Raw genomic sequence first — 19,964 nt, forward strand, 5'->3', positions numbered from 1 at the left:
TCCACGCTCTTGCTCTAAACACCGCGTGACGTAATCCGAAACGCGAGGGTCCTCAGAGGGCGACTTCACTTTATTAATACCTAGCTCTACGAAGTAGCTAAAGCAACGCAGACACTTACTTCTTGCGTGCTGTTCAATAAAATCATCGCGTTCGACCTTTCCCTCAGGTGTGCAAGGGTTAACAAACAATCTATATTCAGGTCAATGCAGTGAGCGCTGTGTCACTAAACAGCATGGCTCACCGTATCCCATCGTGCTTGGCGTGTCGCCATCATTCAGGTGTTAAACCTGGTCCTACCTCGGAGGTATAAAGCTGAGCAGTGTCCCCCCCCCCCCCTGTACCGACCAGCTCACACTTACAAGTGACACCTGTCGGACAATAAACTACCCATTAATGTCACCTAGTGCTGGGGCAGGCCAGAGCGCCATCACCCACCTACCAAACTGCCTGCCCCCCCCCCTCTACTTGACGCTGTCAAAACCAGGGAGGTAGTAAAAATAAATAATAAAAAAAAAACAACCTCCCCCATTTCACTATTTCTTCCATTAGCCCCTAAGTGCTTCTGATCATATCAGGTGGAAAATAAAATCTGGCATCCCCCCGCCCCCACATTATGGAGGTATTGGTGATGACAGAAGTCACTCGCATAAGCCCAGTGCAGTGTATCGATCCCACAATCCTCCTTGTCATATTGAGCCATTTCGTGGTCTTCTTCTTTTGTATCTTTCTCGATGGCATGAGAAGGTTGACATAGGCGTAGCTGTGTCAAGGGGGTAGGGGAGGCCGTGAAAATTTCTGCTTGTGTTAAAACGCCTGAACAGTTCCAAGATGTCCACCTGTGAGTTTCCCTTCACAATCTTATCTGTGTTCTTATCTGATTTGAACTCTTGGAAAATGTAAAGAAAAATTCAGAGAGCTTTTATAATAAATTAAAAAAAATAAAGGTCAAGGACGCGATATTAAAAGATTATAGTTACCAACTATTTGTGGTAAAATTGGGAATAAGATTCTGCATTTCTACAAAGTGAACGCATATTATGTGATTTTTAAAACTCGTAGCGTATCACTTATTAGAACAGGGGTTCTCAACCTGTGGGTCGCGACCCCTTGAGGGGTCGATTGACGATTTGTCTTAGGCTTCGCCTAAGACCATCGAAAATATGGATTGTATTTTGTCTATTCTTCTATTGCTGTATGTGTGTGTGTGGGGGGGGGGTCGCGCAGAGTGGAGGGATAGTAAAAAAGGGGTCGCCTAGCTTAAAAGGTTGAGAACCGCTGTATTAGAACGTCCATATTCCGTACACTGGTTACACCGACACGCTAGTAGCTACTTTGAGATTGGCTCCCATAAATACAAATCTCCAATGTTTCGTGTGTTCATTATTTCTAAACATTTGGTGTGTCGTGTTGTCGTTCTATCGTTTTGTTCACTAATGGACCCCAATCCCCAATGTATAAACACCCTTAACTCTTTCAGTGCAAATTATTTTGATAGGGAAAAAAAAAAATGAAGCTTTCCGGAATTTACTTGCTGAGAGTAACGCCGCACTGTAAGAGTTAAGACAGAGACAAGGGCCTTTATGCATTGAACTTTATCCAATGTATATAACGGTCTGAACTAAGTCTTTCATCTTGCTCGTGTGATAGTTCTTTTCTATTCCTAATAGTTTTAAACGCATCTGATACACCCGTACAAGAAACTCCAACATTTTGAGTAATCTGTCAAAGTCAAGATATCCAGCACACAACTACAAGATACCAAGCCTATTGCAACATTCAAACTTGAAAGTTGTTTATAATGATATCACATATTTAACATGTGTACGCTATAATGATATCACATATTTAACATGTGTACGCTATAATGATATCAACAATTGTATACCATAATGATATCAATACAAGTATTCGTCTGCTACTACCACACACACCCCTCCCCATATGTGAATCCTACCACAACCTGATTGAATCCGCGGTGTCTTGTTTTTTTTGTTCTGTCCGAACTCGTTTTGCCAGACTTAATTCAATTTTGTTCACTCTATTTCTTTTCTTTCATCGAGGATTGATTGGCCGATAGCTCTGGTATGCCGTCCCCCCCCCCCTCCCCATTTCCCAACCCCCCAACTCCGCACACAAACAATGGAATTAGATCTTTAGGTTGTGTCCGTCGCTGCTGTAGTCCTGTCGGTGCTACTCTCCTGTGGCACTGACCAGTCCGGATGTCTCTGCCCAAAGGCCACTATGAACAACGATAATCAATACTAATATTTTTAATGCTGAGTCTGAAATCATCCTTTTGATCAAACTATTATTACATAACAACTGGAACGAATGGGGGAGGTCATTGAAACGGTCACCTCTGTTGTTATCTAGGAAAGATTACTCTTCAAGGATGGCTGTTAAGTTTGCACGAGTTATCTCTTTAACACCAGTTATCACATATTTCAACTTTCTTTAAGAGCTGTTTAAATATCCAACCGCTATCTGCATAAATTATCTGTATAATGTGACGGGGTCTCAAACTTTAGTTTTGAGCCCGAAGAAAGTTGTTCTTGGCATGAAGTTTTTGGTAATTTATAATGTTGAGCATTTAGTTAGCGCTAATTTATTTGACTTCTAAACAGTCTTCAATACCTTCTGATGGAAAGAACAATGAACTACACATTGATCTCCATTATTGGTAAGGGGAAGAGAAACAGTAGTGTGTCTAGCTCTTTGAGAGTTTAAGAATACAAAGATCTAGATAAAATTTAAATAAAAAACGGAGGCAGTGTCCTTTGAAGAGGCTTTCAATCTTAAAGTGTATTTCCGGTGATTTGACCGCTAAGTTCAAAGGTCGCGTAACCACGTGGTTCTTATTTAAATTCGTGCATTCCCCCCAACAGAAACCGTTGTAGAATCCGGGGCATGGGGTGAAAGTGTTCGTAAGATGTGTTCTGTTGATTCTTTAATTTATTTGAATGAGATGTTTTTTGTTTGTTTTGTTTATTGTTTGCTGCTATGGTTGAAGCTGATACTGTCCCGGTTTGCGTATTATTTAGATCTGAGGATCGGTTCAAACGTACGTTTCATTTCCATGTTTCGGATGGCCTCAAAGTGGTTCTCGGGTGGAAACGGTCCTTAGATGAGACGACTAAGCTAATAGGAAAGCAAAAAAAAAAAAAAAAAAAAAAAAAAAAAATAGACCCCGTTGGGGTGTCTGAGGACCGATTCCATTGCACTGGCGAGGATGGAAGAAAGTCCCAACGAACATGTCACTATTCACTCACTTTCCTCAAATGACCGTTCTTATGGCTGAGTCCTGCACGGCTGATGTGGTACAGAGAACGAATATGGCGAGTTTCCCTGGTGTGCTTGGCCATTGACCTCAGAGCGCCTTGGGATATGAGCTATCGGTAATAGGTATTTAATAATTTACATCTGCTTGGATCTTCCCCAGACAGAAGTTTGTTCAGGCACGCAGTTGGAATCATAGACTCTACTCTTATGACAATAAGTAGAAGAAGTTTCGGCTGTTGGTTAAGAATTGAAGATCATCACATCGTAGCCCAAACGTCCATTAGAACTGCTGTGGATAGTAGTAGGCAAGGGTTCGAGCCTCAGACCATAGAGGCGACAGCCCAGAGCGCATAACCACACGACCAGGCAGACTTCCTAGTGGGAACATGTGTCAGTGGTAGCCACGGTAGTAGATATTGTCTTAGTACACAGAACACCAGAAGTAAACATCCTGGTCAGCGAGTTCCTTACCAGAGTTGTGGGTGAGGCATGTAAGTCGAGCGTAAAGATTCCTGAATCACTTGTCATTTCTGTTGACCGGATGTAACCTCTTTAGTCTCTACGTGATAAGAAAAAGGATTGATGTGTTTATTTATTGACATTATCACCAAATTGTACAGCTTCCGTTTTTCATTTGTTCCGGGCTGCCTCAACGTATCGGCAATGCTATTTTAAAAATGGGGGTGAAATCATAATATTGTATGTTCCAAAAATGTATGTTAGGTATTAAGAGTTTTTATCAATTTGAAAGTGTAATCAAACATTTCAGTTTATTTTCTTTCAAAAAGTATTTCAAGTTTCAATGTAAGCTCTGTTTTGGTCTTAAACTGAGATAAGCCAGTATGTGTGGTTGGACGAGCCGTCGAATGTTATGTTACTGGTTTTGGATGGTCATTAAAGATAATGTACATTCTAGCCCCTCCCGCAGTACGACTGGGGATGACATCGGGCAGGGTCTGAACCCGGGACAATAGAGACGACTGAAAGACAGTTCCACGCTTAGCGCACGACCACGCAGCCATTAGGAGCTAGATCACAAAGTTTCAATAACACCATTGATTTAGTCTTCATACCATCAATAGAAAAGACACCACTGTCTTGGTGATTTAGCTATACAATCCATCACTCTAACCCACTTTATCTTCAAAACCAGTCAAATGAGTAGATATCAAAGTATTCCATGGCTATGTAATCATACCGGTATTTAGATTCGAAAAGGCCCTAACATTTAAGATATTTTGCCCTTCTGGAACCCTAATAATTCCAGGTATTATATATCAGTACTAAATATTTCTTGGGGGCCCTCAGTTAAACGTTGTGCTGCCTATACTATAGGTAAATCCGGCCCTGCGCTTGTCTAGAGGGGGAAAAAAATCAGTTTGCGCCAAGAAGGCCTTCATCTTCTGCAACCTTTGCATGCAAACAACGACCTTGGCCTAATTCTATAAAAACAAATTAAATAAAGGCGTATACATTGAAATGTGATTTATATATCACAATAATATATTTCTTGCTACATTTATTATCTGAACTTCAATTTCATTTGAAGAACTAATTAATAGTTTAATCGCTTCGTTAGAATGCATTAGACTTCCTCGTGTAAGGGTCACATTTCTTTAAAGGATTTGAATACTTGATAGCAAGAAAAAGTTGTAACTTAGCGAATGTTGTTTGACTTGGGGGACTGGGTTTAACTTAGAAGATATTTCTCGGTTTAATTGATTACTAATTGGCGTGCTTATTTAGTTTTTCATCCACAAGCAAACAAATCAGCATCAAAGCATGGGTTAAATGTTTCGTGGCCTCGCCGCTAATTGATTAAACACGCCGGTGTTGTAGACAGAATTTGTACTGTGATATATTTTTTTTTACACTAGTACATAGCCTAGCGTCCCACGTGACTAGGTGACCTAAAAATGATTATAATAGAGAGAAAAAACAACATCTGTCTGTTGGTGGTAACCTCGTTTCCACTTCGTCGTTGTCCTCTCCTGTTGTCTGTCTCACTGTCCTCTTTATGAAGTTCCCGCCCCTTCCGAGATAACGGCAGCTGATAGTGTCGGATTACGGACAACGTTATGTGCTCCACGTCACGGAATTACGCGTGTATTGCATGTCTGCGGTCACTGCCTGGCCGTGAGTGCCCACTGACCGTATGGCAGTGCCGTGTTGCTGAATGTGTTCCGTAAGCTATTCATTGCATCGGCTGCATTTTTATTCCCTGGCTTAATGTGTTGCGCGTGTGTAACGTAGATGCGTCGCGCATGACAGGCACCGTTTTAACAGACTAAGGCCTTACACCGGATCCACGTGGTGTAGATGTAGAGTGTCTTAAACGTATTTGTGTTCCTGAAAGACTACTTGTAATAATTTGGTTTGTGCACTGGATTGCGCTGTTCTGTTCGGTACATTTCGCTTTTGGATTAAGATATCGTCTAGGTAAAGCATGGATTGTCCTGCTTGGATTATAACTTCATCCACTGGATTCTAAATAATATTGGATTAAAAGGACACGAATCGGACTAGATCTAGAGCCATGGCCAAAGCCGAGCCTGCAATGGGAACACTTCTCCAGGAGAGGAACGGCGCGAAGGCCAAGGAGGCCGAGTCTGAGGAGGACAGCAGCGGCGGGGTCGGTTTGAAACCCACGCTGTCTTTGCTGAACGGGGTAACCGTCATCGTCGGCTGCATCATCGGCTCGGGCATCTTCGTGAGCCCCAGGGGCGTGTTGGCCCATGCCGGGAGCGTGGGCATGTCGATCATCATTTGGCTTCTGTGCGGCCTCTACTCCATGATCGGGGCCTACTGCTATGCCGAGCTGGGGACCTCCATCGTTCGGTCCGGGGCGGACTACGCGTACATGTACGAGGCGTTTGGCCCGTTCGTGGCGTTCATCCGCCTGTGGGTGGAGTGCATCATTGTCCGCCCTTGCACCACCGCCATAGTCGCCCTAACGTTCGCCCAGTACGTCATAGAGCCGCTGTTTCCCGGGTGCCAGCAACCTGGGCTGGGAGTTACGCTCCTGGCTGTAATTTGTATAGGTAAGTGATGCCCTACTAAAGGAATGAACTGTTGACAAGCTTTGTGCGCCAAACAATTCAGTAGAGCTATTCTGATAAATAAGTTTAATTGTGTTGTAGATTTTATAGCGAGTACCAGTATAGTCTAGATCAGTGTTTCCCAAACTTTTGAACTATGTGTACCCCTTTTATAATTTGTGTAATGCCGAGTACCCCTTGCCCCCCCCCCCCCACTTTAATTTACTAACAAAACGTAATAAAATAGGTATTAAAAATCAGCATAGTTAATGATGTGCAACGCGTACCCCCTCCAAAGTCTTGCCGCGCCCACCTTTGGGAAACAATGGTCTAGAGCAGCGGTTCTCAACCTTTATGCTCGGCGACCCCTTTGTACAATCCCCAACTTAGCCGCGACCCTCCCTCCGCACACACACACACAGCTATAGAAGAATAGACAGTAACAATCCATTTTTTTTCAATGGTCTTTGGCGACCCCTGGCAAATCGTCAATCGACCCCCAAGGAAGTCGCGACCCACAGGTTGAGAACCCCTGGTCTAGAGTAATGTATACTTACCATTCATTCTTCTAATTATTTGGCGCCAAATTATAAATCAGTAAATATTTTACAATACTAGCAATGTATCGATTTGTAAAATTCGGTTCTGGATCATTAGTAAATAAATACATGTCACATTACTGGCGATGTGGTCTATACCTGGCTCATATTCCATTCCCACCTTAACATTTATTTGTTAGATATTTATCACACTTCACAAAACTTAAATGTAAAACATGTATTTACATCTATATCCAAACATCAGCTGCGCATTGGTTTAGCTGGGTATATTTAATATGCTCATACCTTGTTAGAACATTTTCATCGGAGGAGGTTACGTGAAAAATATCATATCTTTGTTTGGTGCAGCACTTCTGCATAGTTTTTGTTTTTCTTTGCGTTTTCCTAACCGCCATTTGTTTGTTTCTTGTCAGCCAGCCTAGGAAAAGTCACGACCGGATGTTTAGCGCTGAGTGTGTCAACACACTGCCACTGACTGGTCAGTCTGTTGACACTCTGGCCTTCTCCGGTGTCACGCTCGTGGTGTTTTAGCTGCGTCTATCCGTTAACTCTTTCTCTCCGAACTGACGATACCAGCGTTGATTCCACCAAAATGTGGTAAATAATTACGAAGAGAAAGAGTTAAGAAGTGGTTTGTCTTTTCCCCTCGTCTTGCACTTCTGTTCTCGTTCCCGACCCGAGGAACGGTTAGCGCGCCATCAGCTTGTCTTGACCATTGTTTATTGAAGACGCGACTCTCAGTGCGTAATTAGATTACACACAAGAAATCAATGAACGCTAGACATTAATCCACTGCGACACAGAAGAGCGCCTTTAACGAAAAAAAAAGCGAAGTTAAATTTGCTCTTAAGTCTCGTCTGGTGAGAGTCCTAAAACATCGTCTTTTTTTCGTTTCGGTGTTTTTATTTGATAATTCATTCTGTTGACGTGATATGGGCTTTACCAAATACATGCTGTAACGCCCACTTGAAATGAGAATAATATCGCTTTATCTTATTTCTGCGCTACATTTTTTACTCTTCTATCAGGACAGAAGACTAAAAAGTTAACTTTATTTGTCAAAGTATAAAAACTAACAAAATACTCGGAAAGACACTTAGATAAATGTTCATTTCTTATTGCTCTATAATAATAATAATAATAATAATAATCTTTATTGTCCTTATGGAAATTTGTCTTACAATTTGTGCATTACACCAAACAAAAACATTTTAACTATAAGAAACCAAAGTGTACATTCACGCCATAATTTACATGTGACAGAGTTTATACCAGATTGTTCTTATTTAATGATTTGATTGCCAGGGGAACACAAGAGTGTTTGTGTCTGTTAGTCTTTGCCATCGGTGTCTTGTATCTCTTTTGTGATGGTAAAATCACAAAATCCTGACACAAAGAGTGATTCTTTATTTCGAGGATCTTGTTAGCTTTTTTATAGATGTTTGTCTCAAACAACTGCCCCAAATGGGGCTTATTCGTACAAGTGCCCTTTATTCTTAGTGCCGTTAGAGCATGAAATGGAATAACCAACCTATCAGAGTTCAAGTCTCTTATTAGCGTGTACAACTAGATTAACAACGGACACGTTTCGCGCCTTATTATCTTCTCTTCTGAAGTAACGTCTGTAGTTTATAAGATAAGATCTCTTAATATTATTTACATGCTGTACCGGTATTTTATCATCTTTGCTATATCTCTTAATCCTATGTAGATCTATGTGCTGTATTTTAACATCTTGTATGTATGGAACACGTTATTACCGAACAATGGTTCTTAAACGGCGAGCTTTATAGCTCCCACCAAGTCATTCGCATTTGGCGGTCGCGATGACCTCCTGCGACCTGGAATGACGTTGGCCTCAGGCGAACTTTGATAAGTTATTCTTACTAGCTGAAGTTTTAAACTCCATGGCCATCCACCAGTTAGATAAAGGCCAACTTGACCTGAACCAAGTAACCCCTGTCAGACATCACACGATCGGGCCACTACATTATGCATGATTTGCGGAAATCTGAAATTCAAATGGCAGCGAAATTCTAAACATAATGAATTAATAGTGGATTCTTTTTTTTTTTTTTTTTTGCTCGGGAGTTGGGATTCGGGACAGCATGCCACAAACGGTGTTAGTTCAACTAGCGGGACTCCCCGGAAATTTTGGTGTGCAAATAAATGAGACTGACACGGTGAACTAGATCTAGGGGATAATTATGCGGCTTAAGAATGTGCTTCAAATGTTTTTGGCGCATTAACTTGTGGTGTTGTTTGGTTACGAGAACGATCGCGCAATGATCTCTTTGTATTGTGGAAACAATGTTCTATTGTTGTTTACAATTAATACCTAGATTGGGAGTAAAAGTTAAACCAAGATCCAGATAGTGGCTTTGGTCATTATTTTCATTTATTATTAATTGGCGTCTTTTACATTTGGTGTAGGTCAAAGGACTACGTGAGCAAACGCAGGATTAGGTTTCTGTCAGAAGAGGAAGACATACTCTCTAAATACGTGTGCAGGAGGGAAACAAACGTGATTGGATGGGAGGCTGACCTTTCTGCGAAGTGTCAACACTAGGGCCCCCAAAGTGTCTACACCACACGACCGAGCAGACGTCTAGGAGGGAAGTTATGACTGGCCTCGGGGGGGTCCATCTCTGCGCTGCACATGCAGACTATGAGATATTCGCGCCACACAGGACGTCCAACACATTGTAGCTGACGGCTCAAAAAGGCACTAGCAGACGGGGCAGTAGTCTGTTGGATCTACTTCTATTGTACGGACAGAAACAGTGGAAATTTAACAAAAATGTTGTCAGATTGACCAAGTAATTAATTAGATCATTCACATCCTCATTAGCTGCACGTCTATCTGTGTGTACAAATGTGGCCTTGAAGAAAGTTTGAACCAACTTACCAAAATGTTATGAGATTTTAGGTGGTGGTAATATATTTGGGGGGGGGGGGGGGGGGGAGAGACAAATAATGTATCTTAACTCTTTCTCTCCGTAATTATTTACCACATTCTGGTAGAATCAACGCTGGTATCGTCAGTTCGGAGAGAAAGAGTTAAGAAATCCCCCCCCCCCCCCCTTTTTCCGATATCGCAACCCAATTTTGAATGCACTGCAAGTGTATGAAATAAAGGCGCATCCAGACTTCGGTGTAAGGTGGGTCTGCTCTAGTAATTTGAAAGACATTACACGCTCTAAAGATTAAAAGTGACCACAAAACGTGCTAAGACTTTGAGGAGTAGCAGTCAAGCTCTAATTACTGCTCTGCGCCTTCATTTTTGTTTAGTTAAGTTAAAGCCTGCACTTCTAATTAAATGAATCAGGCATGAAAGAGCTTTAACAAAAATTGGACTCACTTTAATCTTTTATTAATGCCTGCCCACGAGCTGGTCCTAATTTACGCGTGCTGATTCGTGCTTGTGGCTATTTACACATTGACTTAATCAGTCCTCCCACGCCCCATTCCCCACCGGTTGAAAGCACGTCTCCGAGTTCTATATCAGGGCGTAGTGAGTGTCCCTGCCTTGGCATCCATTGCTCTGCCGCGAACTAAACTAATCCGGGCATTTTGCAATCTTCACTCCCAAGAAATTAGGAAAAAAAATATTATAGTGTCGTCTGCATCGTCTCGTCTGTGAATCCAACCAATGTTTGGAACAAGTCAGACATTTTTTTTTAATGGGCGATATTATGAATTGATAAATAAAGTTGTTGATAGCGGAATGTTAAGATAGAGAATTAGGTCAGTTTTGTTGCCGTTGTGTCTGCCCCCATCTCCCCGCCTTCACGTTTCCCAGCTTTTTTTTTTTATATTTTCCTCCCTGGGTTAGTCGACGCTGATGTTGAATGTCGAATAAGTTAACTAATAACGAAGGGAACCGTCGAATGTCTTCAATTCCTGTTCTTGTTTTTACTAGTTGCGTCATTGTCTCACGGTCAAAACTTTGCCTGTTTTTACGAAACAAATCAGTAATTCCTAATCGTGCCATAACGTTGTATTAATCAAAAGTGTACTGAAGATGTACTTGTATTGATTAAAGAGTTGTGGAATAGAGAAGTGTGTGTAACACTTGCACTGACAAGAGAATGGGCAGTGCCGTATTGAGACTTGTCAAGGCCCTAAAGCTATGTGACATTTTGGGCCCAATTATTAAGCCCCCATATCATATTCAGTGCTGAATATTTCTTGGGGGGCCCTAAGCTACAGCTTGTGTAGCCCATAAGTAAATCCTGCCCCGAGGATGGGGCATTAATCGCTGTATTTCTAATTAGAAATTCTAACCTGGCTTGTGTTTTCATTTTCACAATTGGCCGCCATATTGACTGGAAAAATGAAGTTATTATTTTCTACACTGCGAAACAAAACTATATATTTTTTTTAGTATTCCATTTGTAAAGAAAATTTTCTTTTCCTTTTCCTAAAAGCCAGTCCCAAAATAAAACTGATTTTGTGTGTGTGTTAATCACCTAGTTTATTTATTCTGCACATGTTATCATATGATATGTAAGTGTAAGGGGAATAATTTCTTCAGTAAATGTATCTTCTACAACTGAATATGGATGAGAATACGCCAAGGTGCTCTCAGAAGTGAAATTTGATGACCCAATTTCTAATGCATGCCGGGAATCTTGATGAAGAACTAACAGAATTCTAATTTACCAAACAAAACTATTAATTCTTCAAGTAAAATGCGAAAACATAAAACACAGTGTGTACTATATATTAAGCAATCATGCACTGGATAATTCTACATCTATAATTAACTTGCAAAAGTAGACTTTTCATACAACCTTTAAGCTGAACAGACCGATTTTCGGATCCTGTAGCAAGTTCTCTACATAAAGGTTTTCAGATCGATATTTCGCTTAGCGGAAATACATAAAAACTGTTCATTTCTAATTTTTCTTGATATATCTACTATTCACTGTAGAAACTTGAATCTTTGAGAAGAAATGTATTAACAAAAAGCAGCATTGACTCTTACACCAAGTGATATTATCTTTTCTGGATATTGCTACGGATCACATACATGCATACATTACTGTATTGGGCATTAAAAGATGAATTCCGTGTCGGTTAGATATTTTTTTCCAACTCCAAGAAAGTCTGTGCACTCCTCACGAACTGTCCATCCATCTCCTGGGATTCCTCCGTCCAGCAGACGACATTACAGTTTCCGTGGGCCAGCCTCATGAATAATATTTTGTTTCAACTTAGGAAACAAGAAAACTTTGGTAATGTGCGGTATCGATATTTGCTATAAATAAGGTCTTTCTATATACTGTTCGTTTTGTAATCTTTCTGTATTGAGTGGGATCTTTAAGCCAGGAGATTAGAATCGATACCATGCTTCTTGTTGCATACGTTCCTTTTTTTTTTTAAAGTCCACTTTGTTGTTGTCTAATCCAGAATTGATTGAAGTTGGGTTTGTCCAGCAGACGATAGTCGACAAACGTATTGCGTCATTGGCTGTGCTTACACTATTCTTATTTGACACAAAAGTTCCTTTTATTTCACGCTTATCTCTCCTTCATGATCTCAAAAAAATATTTATGTTGGCAAGTGAAGTTTAGCTCAGCCAACTCTGAGGCCTGCAAGGTCTGAAAGAGGAACACTACTTAGCACACATCGGGGGGGGGGGGGGGTTACAAACTTCCGGTAGAAACAGTGAGGGTGGGCATTTCTATCCGTCCATGACCGGCCTTTGTACCGGGTCATTGTAACCCTAATCCTAAAACAGTATATTCATTCACATCGTTTCCAATTTTATAATTTATATTACAAGTTTTTAAAAAAGTTTTCTTCTTCGACATCATTATCGTCTGCTGTAAGTTGTTGACCTTGCACATTGACCAACACACAATTAAATATTTGTGATCATTATCTTATCATTACTCAGTACCTTTCGGAGGCAATAAATAGCTCGTGTCACGTGACGCTGGCCGTAACACTCTGTAGAAATGCTAAGCATGGTGCGCAAAGATGGCTATCACGTGACTGTCTCTCGTAGCACCAAAGGGAATGAGGCCTTAAAACTTAAAACGAAAAATCTAGCGTAGTGCCGTTCTTTCACAGATGTCTTATAATCATTACTTGTTTCGTTTCTGTCAACTGTTTCTGATTGAAAAAATTTTGAGTTTTCCTAAGCGAACTAAAATCTGCAAGGTGATCAGGGTTACCAGCGGCGCTAGCAAAGTTACCCCCTGAGAGTAACCCCCCGCACTGAAAGAGTAAAACAGGAATCCACTGTGAAGTCTATAGAGTTTATTTTTTTGAATGTTTAGCGGGAAACTTTGAGAAAACGTTTTCTATTCGGCAGCACTCTAGTTAATTGAACAGATAGCCTCCCTTTGTTGCCAACTTTTATAGGAAACGAAAAAGGGGGGAACTAATCGAAATCCATCTCGTCTGGGTCTTAAACTTTTTATTTCCTCCATATTATTTTTTAGTGATTGAAAGTTGTTGTTTTTTAAATATGCTGAATTTAAATTCAAACAGTTAACTTACACACAACACATACTCAGTGTGATACTCGACCAGGGGCGTAGCTAAGAGTTTTCCATCGTACAGGGGCCTGGGGGTGAGGGCTTGACCTCTTCGGGGGGCCCTTGCATTTTGCGAAATATTTAATTTTTTAATGTGAAAACACTCATTTTGGGGGTTTTTCAAATTCTCCCCCCTCCTTCCCCCACCCTAGCTACGCCACTGTACTCGACTGTGCGGACTGAACACTCAGAAAAAAAAAAACTTGGATGGAAATACATCAGTTTAGATTTAAATATAATTTAGATTTATTTATTTACTGAAACCACATATGTAGTAATAAAATCTCAATTTCCTAACTACTGTCAAAGAGACGCAAACTTTAACTCTATGACCAAATCACAAGGTCCTCAGCACTCGCAAAAGACCTTCCTTCAGGGAACAGTACCAGGAAAAGAAGAAGAGGCAGACAGAGAAAATAAAAGCGATGGGAAGACAGCATAAAAAGAATGGACGGTCAACAAATCTTGTGTGTGGTGCCCTGCAGACCGACGGATAGGTGAAGGTGCAATGATGAACGAGTTTTAAAAAAATGCTCGTCGCATGTTGTTGTACTTTAATTTTGTCAAAAACAAAAACAATGGTGTCATTCAAAAGAAAAAAACAAATCCGTGTCCAGTGTGCGATGTCTCGTATGGTCTGACAGTACAGACTGACATCAGTGCACACTGGCACTAATCAATAATGCCATCCTGCTTGGAAGCTGCAAACACTTTAAACAAATATCACACGCTCCGTTGATTTGATTTTAACGGAGCGCCCTCTAGTTCAGGACTCTGGGAGTAAATGTATCCCCCCCCCCTTCTTCTTTAGTTCCCACCACTTTATATTTTTATATAAACATAAGTTTATCTAGATCTTAATTAACGAATTTCTGCAATATACATATAATATTCTTAACTCAAACTGTACATGTGGAGTTATTTCAATTAAACACTACGTGTGGAGTTTTCGTGAGAAAGTGACTTATTTACTAGGCAACTGCTATCTGTAATTACTTCCATGTAGCTGCATGTCTGTCCCCACAGCTAATTAATTCAGTTCTCAGCCACTGTGAAACGTAATGATGCCCTGGCCTATACCAACCCAGTGCGAAACTTAATGATTCTCTATACCAAACCAGTCACAACACAAGAGGTCTGACTTAATTGAAATGTAGCGGTGTGTCAGCCGACAATCTCTAGACATCACCAGCTTCTCTCTCCCTCTCCCCCCCCCCCTCTCTCTCTCTCTTCTGTTTCATATCGATCTTACCGTGGTCCCCTTGTTGTGACAATGGTTTCTGGTTGTAGTCTTTTTATCTTCTAGTATGCTATAGCCAAGCGCAATAGGTATCAATTCTACATTTAGTCACTCCTGAACTTGATATGTTGAGACTCGCTGATGACCTCTCCCCTTTAAATAAAACAATCTATTCTAGTTCATTGGCCGTGTCTATATATAGGTCAATGTTTGACTGATACAATCGTGGCTGTCCTTGACATTGCTTTGCTATTGTAAAAAAAAATCAAAGACATGGAATCATGCAAAAAAAACAACGCTGATCAAAGTACAAATATAGTGGCATACTAATTTCGTGAACTGACTGAGATGTGACTGATCAAAGTACATACATTATTGTACAAGTACATGAATTGAAATGTGACTGATCAAAGTACATACATTATTGTACAAGTACATGAATTGAAATGTGACTGATCAAAGTACATACATTATTGTACTAGTACATGAATTGAAATGTGACTGATCAAAGTACATACATTATTGTACTAGTACATGAATTGAAATGTGAATGATCAAAGTACATACATTATTGTACAAGTACATGAATTGAAATGTGAATGATCAAAGTACATACATTATTTTACAAGTACATGAATTGAAATGTGAATGATCAAAGTACATACATTATTTTACAAGTACATGAATTGAAATGTGACTGATCAAAGTACATATATTATTATACATCTTCATGGGACCATCTTCCTTTAGTGGCTGGTTATGTTGTCACCGTCACAGAAACGCCTGCAAACAATTTCTCGTATTGATGGCTATCTGTAATTAGGCCAGCTCTTAGTAAATCTAGATCTCTACATTTCATTTGATATCGTCTGCCAGTCTGTTTACGTCCACTGCTATTGGAGCTCTCTTATTATGGAAACGTCCCTGAACGTCACTTCCGTAATAATGTCTTATGAAAAGCTGAGCCGCCTGGCGAGGACAAAAATGTGCCTTTAATCCTCATTGATTTCTTTTCTCTCTCCTATCACCCAGCTTGCAGGCAGACTCCACACTTCCACCCACTCCTTGATTCAAACAATGACTCTCACATCTTAGAAGATTGTGTGTGTGGGGAAAAATTTAGCATATAGAAATATTCTCCTTTCTATAATATACTATTGGACCTAGTAAAAAAAAAATGAAATATCTATATTACTAAAAGACAAAAATTTCATATTGTGTTAATAAGGTCCCGGGAAGCATAGTTTTGGACTCCCAGGCTTAGAGCATTCTAGTGTCCGTCTGTTTGTGTGACGTCAAATTAACCAACCACCTTCTAGACATTATTAAAAAAAAAAAAAATTCCCAGAGGCGAACTGGTCCAAGTCTAAGGTCGGCTTTAATTGTTTTAGATTACTTAGAATTCCGTGGCTCTTGTCACCCCGCTGAGTCCTTTTCTCCTTCAGTGGAGTCCTCTTTCAAATCAACTAGTTGTATTTGACCTCTCCCCCCCCCCTCCCCCGCTTCATTTTGCTCCTCGGAACTGGTTTTTTAATAAGGCTGTGTTTTCTGGTCCTCTACGTCTGCGTGAACAACCATTAACACAAAGACTACTTATTGACTTAGTTTGTACTTATTTTAGTTCGCCCCCTTCTTCGAGTCTGTAATGAAGTGATTATTTAGATTGCTATCAGTTTGGGTTAGTTTGTGCGTGCCCTTGTTTATGTTTGTATACACATCGTTAGGTGTCGCTCTCAATCGATAAGCCAAGGGCACGTGGTTTGAATAATTCTTCTACGTAGAGTTATTGCTCTTGTTTGTTTGTTTTTTTTTAAATACAGAAAAAAATAGGATAGTATGGAATGATATGAATGATGATGCTATTTTACTTAAAGAATAAATAATTAATAAACATGCATGTGTCTTCTGTGGTATTGATAAATGAGACTACGACTGCGTTTATTTATTTGTTAATGTTTTTTTTTTTTTTTTGTCTTGATGTGTAGACACGCATGCAATACCGAAAATTGCCCTAATTCATTTGGTCGGGGAGGGCGAAAAAGTACACCCCCTTGTTTATTAACTCTTTCTCTCCGTTATTATTTTCCATGATCCAACAGAATTATTCTTTTGGCTCGTTCGTAGTTCACTTCCGTGTTATGATTAAACTTCAATAACTTTGTTATCAGACAATATTTTATTTGGTATGGAATTAAATGGGAATGCATACCCTTTTTATAACCACAATCTAATGTCTATAAACCAAAAAAAAAATAATATACTGTAGTATAAGGAAAGATGCTATCCTCAATTAGGAGAGAAAGAGTCAATAGATGATAACAATCTAGAACTGGTTGCCCTCTACGAGAAGAGAACCTTCATTAAACCCACATACGATTGTTTAATAAAACACATTGGTAATGTTTCTTTTTCTCTGTCCCCAGTGATTCTCACGTTCGTGAACTGCGCCTCTGTGACGTGGGCCACAAGGGTCCAGGACGTGTTCACCTACGCCAAGCTGATTGCCCTCTGTCTCATCATCATCACTGGCTTCGTTCAGCTGGGCCGAGGTAAGTCTCTTCATGGGTCACTTTGTCTCTGGACGTTTGTTCATACTTCGTATAGTATTGGGTTTATTTTGGGTCTTTTAAGGTGAACATTTCTAGTATGAAACAAGGAAAACATTAAAAGTACATTTTCATGAAAGACAATACCTCCTTAATACATCTTGTAGAGCGATTTATTTTCCTCTCTTGATAACTAATGAAGTCAGTTTAAAAATCAAAGGAAAAATGTTCAGCCTGCTTCCCTTCCCCTTCGGAATGTATCGATCTGCTACACTTTATTGGTTAATATTCCAATGACAGGCCTTTAGATCTAGACTTAGAAGACGATGCGCAAATGTTTTCTGAGCATTAATTTATTGAACTCTTGAATCAATAATACTTTACTATCGGAAATTCCCAAACGCGATAGGCCTTTCAAAACCGATACTGTATCTAGATCTAGACCACATTCTCTAGCCAAATTTAATTTTTTTTTATTTTTTTTTACTTTAAAAAAATTATAACGATCAAATTAGAGTTTTCATCGTGTGGCCAACGAGCTGGTAATATTTTTTTTTATTCAGCGATATTCTTCAACTGTTAAATTTCTAGAAAAATTGTTTGTCCGTTTTTGAGATCCGTGTCCAGGTTCCACACTCCAGCATCTGGAGTTCTGACTTAAAAGAGGTATTGTAAAAGCTGGGGCTTTCGCGTTACTAGTTGTACATTTCCATCTGCCCAATCGTCAGCTGTCTTAAAAGTTCATTATGAATTGGCGCGTTCGTCAAAACACGGGAAATGCTTAGCTTGTTGACATTGTCTTTCCAAATTGTGTGATCCATCAGTTCCTTTTCATAGATATATCTCTCTACTTGTTTAATCTCATACCATTCTGTACTTCATCTTCTGCCTTCTCATTATGACGCTGGAGGGTTTCAGATGACTTGTTTTATACTGGGAGTATTTTGGGACCAGTGTCGGGTTGTCGATAACCTTTGCATCTTTGGATGACATGGCATTCTCCAAGGTTTCCCAATGTTTCCCAAACTTTTTCCTTAACGGAACACTTCGCACATATTTAGCGGAACACTTTGATTCTTTTTCAAAGAGATTAATTCACGTGGTGGCCTACTAGTTAATGATTCCAGTAGTTCGCGGAACACTTATTCAGGCCTAGCGTAACACTGGGGTTCCGCAGAACACAGTTTGGGAAACACTGCTCTAGGGACATATCATAAGGTCATCTTTTGCCACCCCATGTCATTCTGTTAAACCCCAAGACGTTGTAGCGGCTGTATGTGTATCACATGATAATCCTAAGCCTTCTAGACTCGGTCGAGATCTGTGGCCATTGGCAAAATTAATCTAAATACAATTATAAGGGTTTGTGTACATTTCGAAACGGGCATAACGATATAGGTAATGCAAACATATAAATAATAATAAATATACACATGTACAAAATGCACTATGATGAAGGATTTGTATTTTAGATGGCGGCATTTTGAGTTTGCTTTGAAAGGCCCACTGTTAAAGTGAGTTGGCCATCTAAAAAAATGTTACGTTAGTCTGCTTTTCTGCATGCAGTTTACAATAATTATATCTCTTTCACAGGAGAGTTCGAATACTTCCAAGAGCCGTTTGCCAACACAGAAACGGATATAGGAGAGATCTCTTTAGCCTTCTATTCTGGATTATTTGCTTACAATGGCTGGTGAGTAGCCTTGACCTTCCTGGTTTCTGCTGGACCGCCCTAGATTTTATTATTTTTTTTAGCTCTTTATGGCTGTACTTTTTTTTTAATGTTTTTTTTTTTCAAAGAAATTTAAGAGACCTTCTCTCTCACATAAATTAAATTTAAAACATACTTTAACTTGATGACGTAATTACATACTGAATTACATACTCTCTAACGCCATACCCCCCATAGCTGTGACATAACTTACAGACGCTTAAATAATAGCTTGAAGATGCGTGGCAACAGAAGACACTTAGATCTAGATCTCCAAACAATTAGATAGCGGTACGCGATGTGACCTTTTAGTTGGGTTACAATAGTTACGGCTTCTCAGAAAGTGGTTCTGTGGATTGAGTGAGCTGGTTAATTCGTGTGCCAAAGCCTAACTTGATTTCCCAGTCGTCAGACTATTATTAAAGAGTTTGAGACGCATGAAGTTAGAGATTATTACACAATGCATAAACAAATGACGTCATTGCTCTACGTGCATTAAAAAAAAAAGTGAAATCATGCGAGGGTACGTGTTTCTAGTTACATGGGACAACTTAGAGGGCAATATAGTACAAGAAACTCTTTATTTGTTTATTGTACCACTGTAAGGAATAAGCAAAGCCTTTAACTACCGTTGAATTGTTAATAACAATGGATACTCTTCTTGGATTAGTTCTGTCATACGTGTAAGAATTGATTGCCCCCCCCCTTTTTTTTTTTAATTACTACACTGTACCTCCCCTTGCCCCCCTCCCCCCTCCACCCCCCACCCCCCCCCCCCCCCATCATTGTACACAGTACACGTTCAATATATTTACTCAGTAGGTAGGCTGTTACAGTTTGACCAATCGTGAGCCTTGTGAGATAGACACGTGTACAGCACACTTGATGTGCAGGCATAAACAAATCGATAATAGTGTTCCTGCGTTAGTTTATATACACCTACGCATTGACCCCCCCCCCACACACACACACACTAAGTGCACAGAAAAGTCTTTCTCCTTTAATTATGAGATCAGTCGACCAAAGGTTTGAGTCCCA

At 40.0% G+C, this 19,964-nt stretch overlaps 1 protein-coding gene across 2 annotated transcripts in view; it reads left to right on the top strand.

Moving 5' to 3' along the window:
- The window catches only part of LOC106068441 (Y+L amino acid transporter 2-like), a 56,246-nt gene that overhangs the window by 22,558 nt on the left and 13,724 nt on the right, over positions 1-19,964 (top strand). Inside the window, exons 1-3 of one of the 2 annotated variants that reach the window (XM_056040082.1) lie at positions 5,229-6,321; positions 17,093-17,218; positions 18,809-18,908. In XM_056040082.1, coding sequence (XP_055896057.1) covers positions 5,817-6,321; positions 17,093-17,218; positions 18,809-18,908 — 731 coding nt within the window. In that variant the 5' untranslated portion in view covers positions 5,229-5,816. Of the gene's footprint in view, positions 1-5,228; positions 6,322-17,092; positions 17,219-18,808; positions 18,909-19,964 lie in introns of those variants that run through there. The other variant, XM_056040081.1, reaches the window with a different exon arrangement.

This window comes from Biomphalaria glabrata, chromosome 9 (genome assembly GCF_947242115.1).
Source record: "Biomphalaria glabrata chromosome 9, xgBioGlab47.1, whole genome shotgun sequence".
NCBI classification, from domain to species: Eukaryota; Metazoa; Mollusca; class Gastropoda; family Planorbidae; genus Biomphalaria; species Biomphalaria glabrata.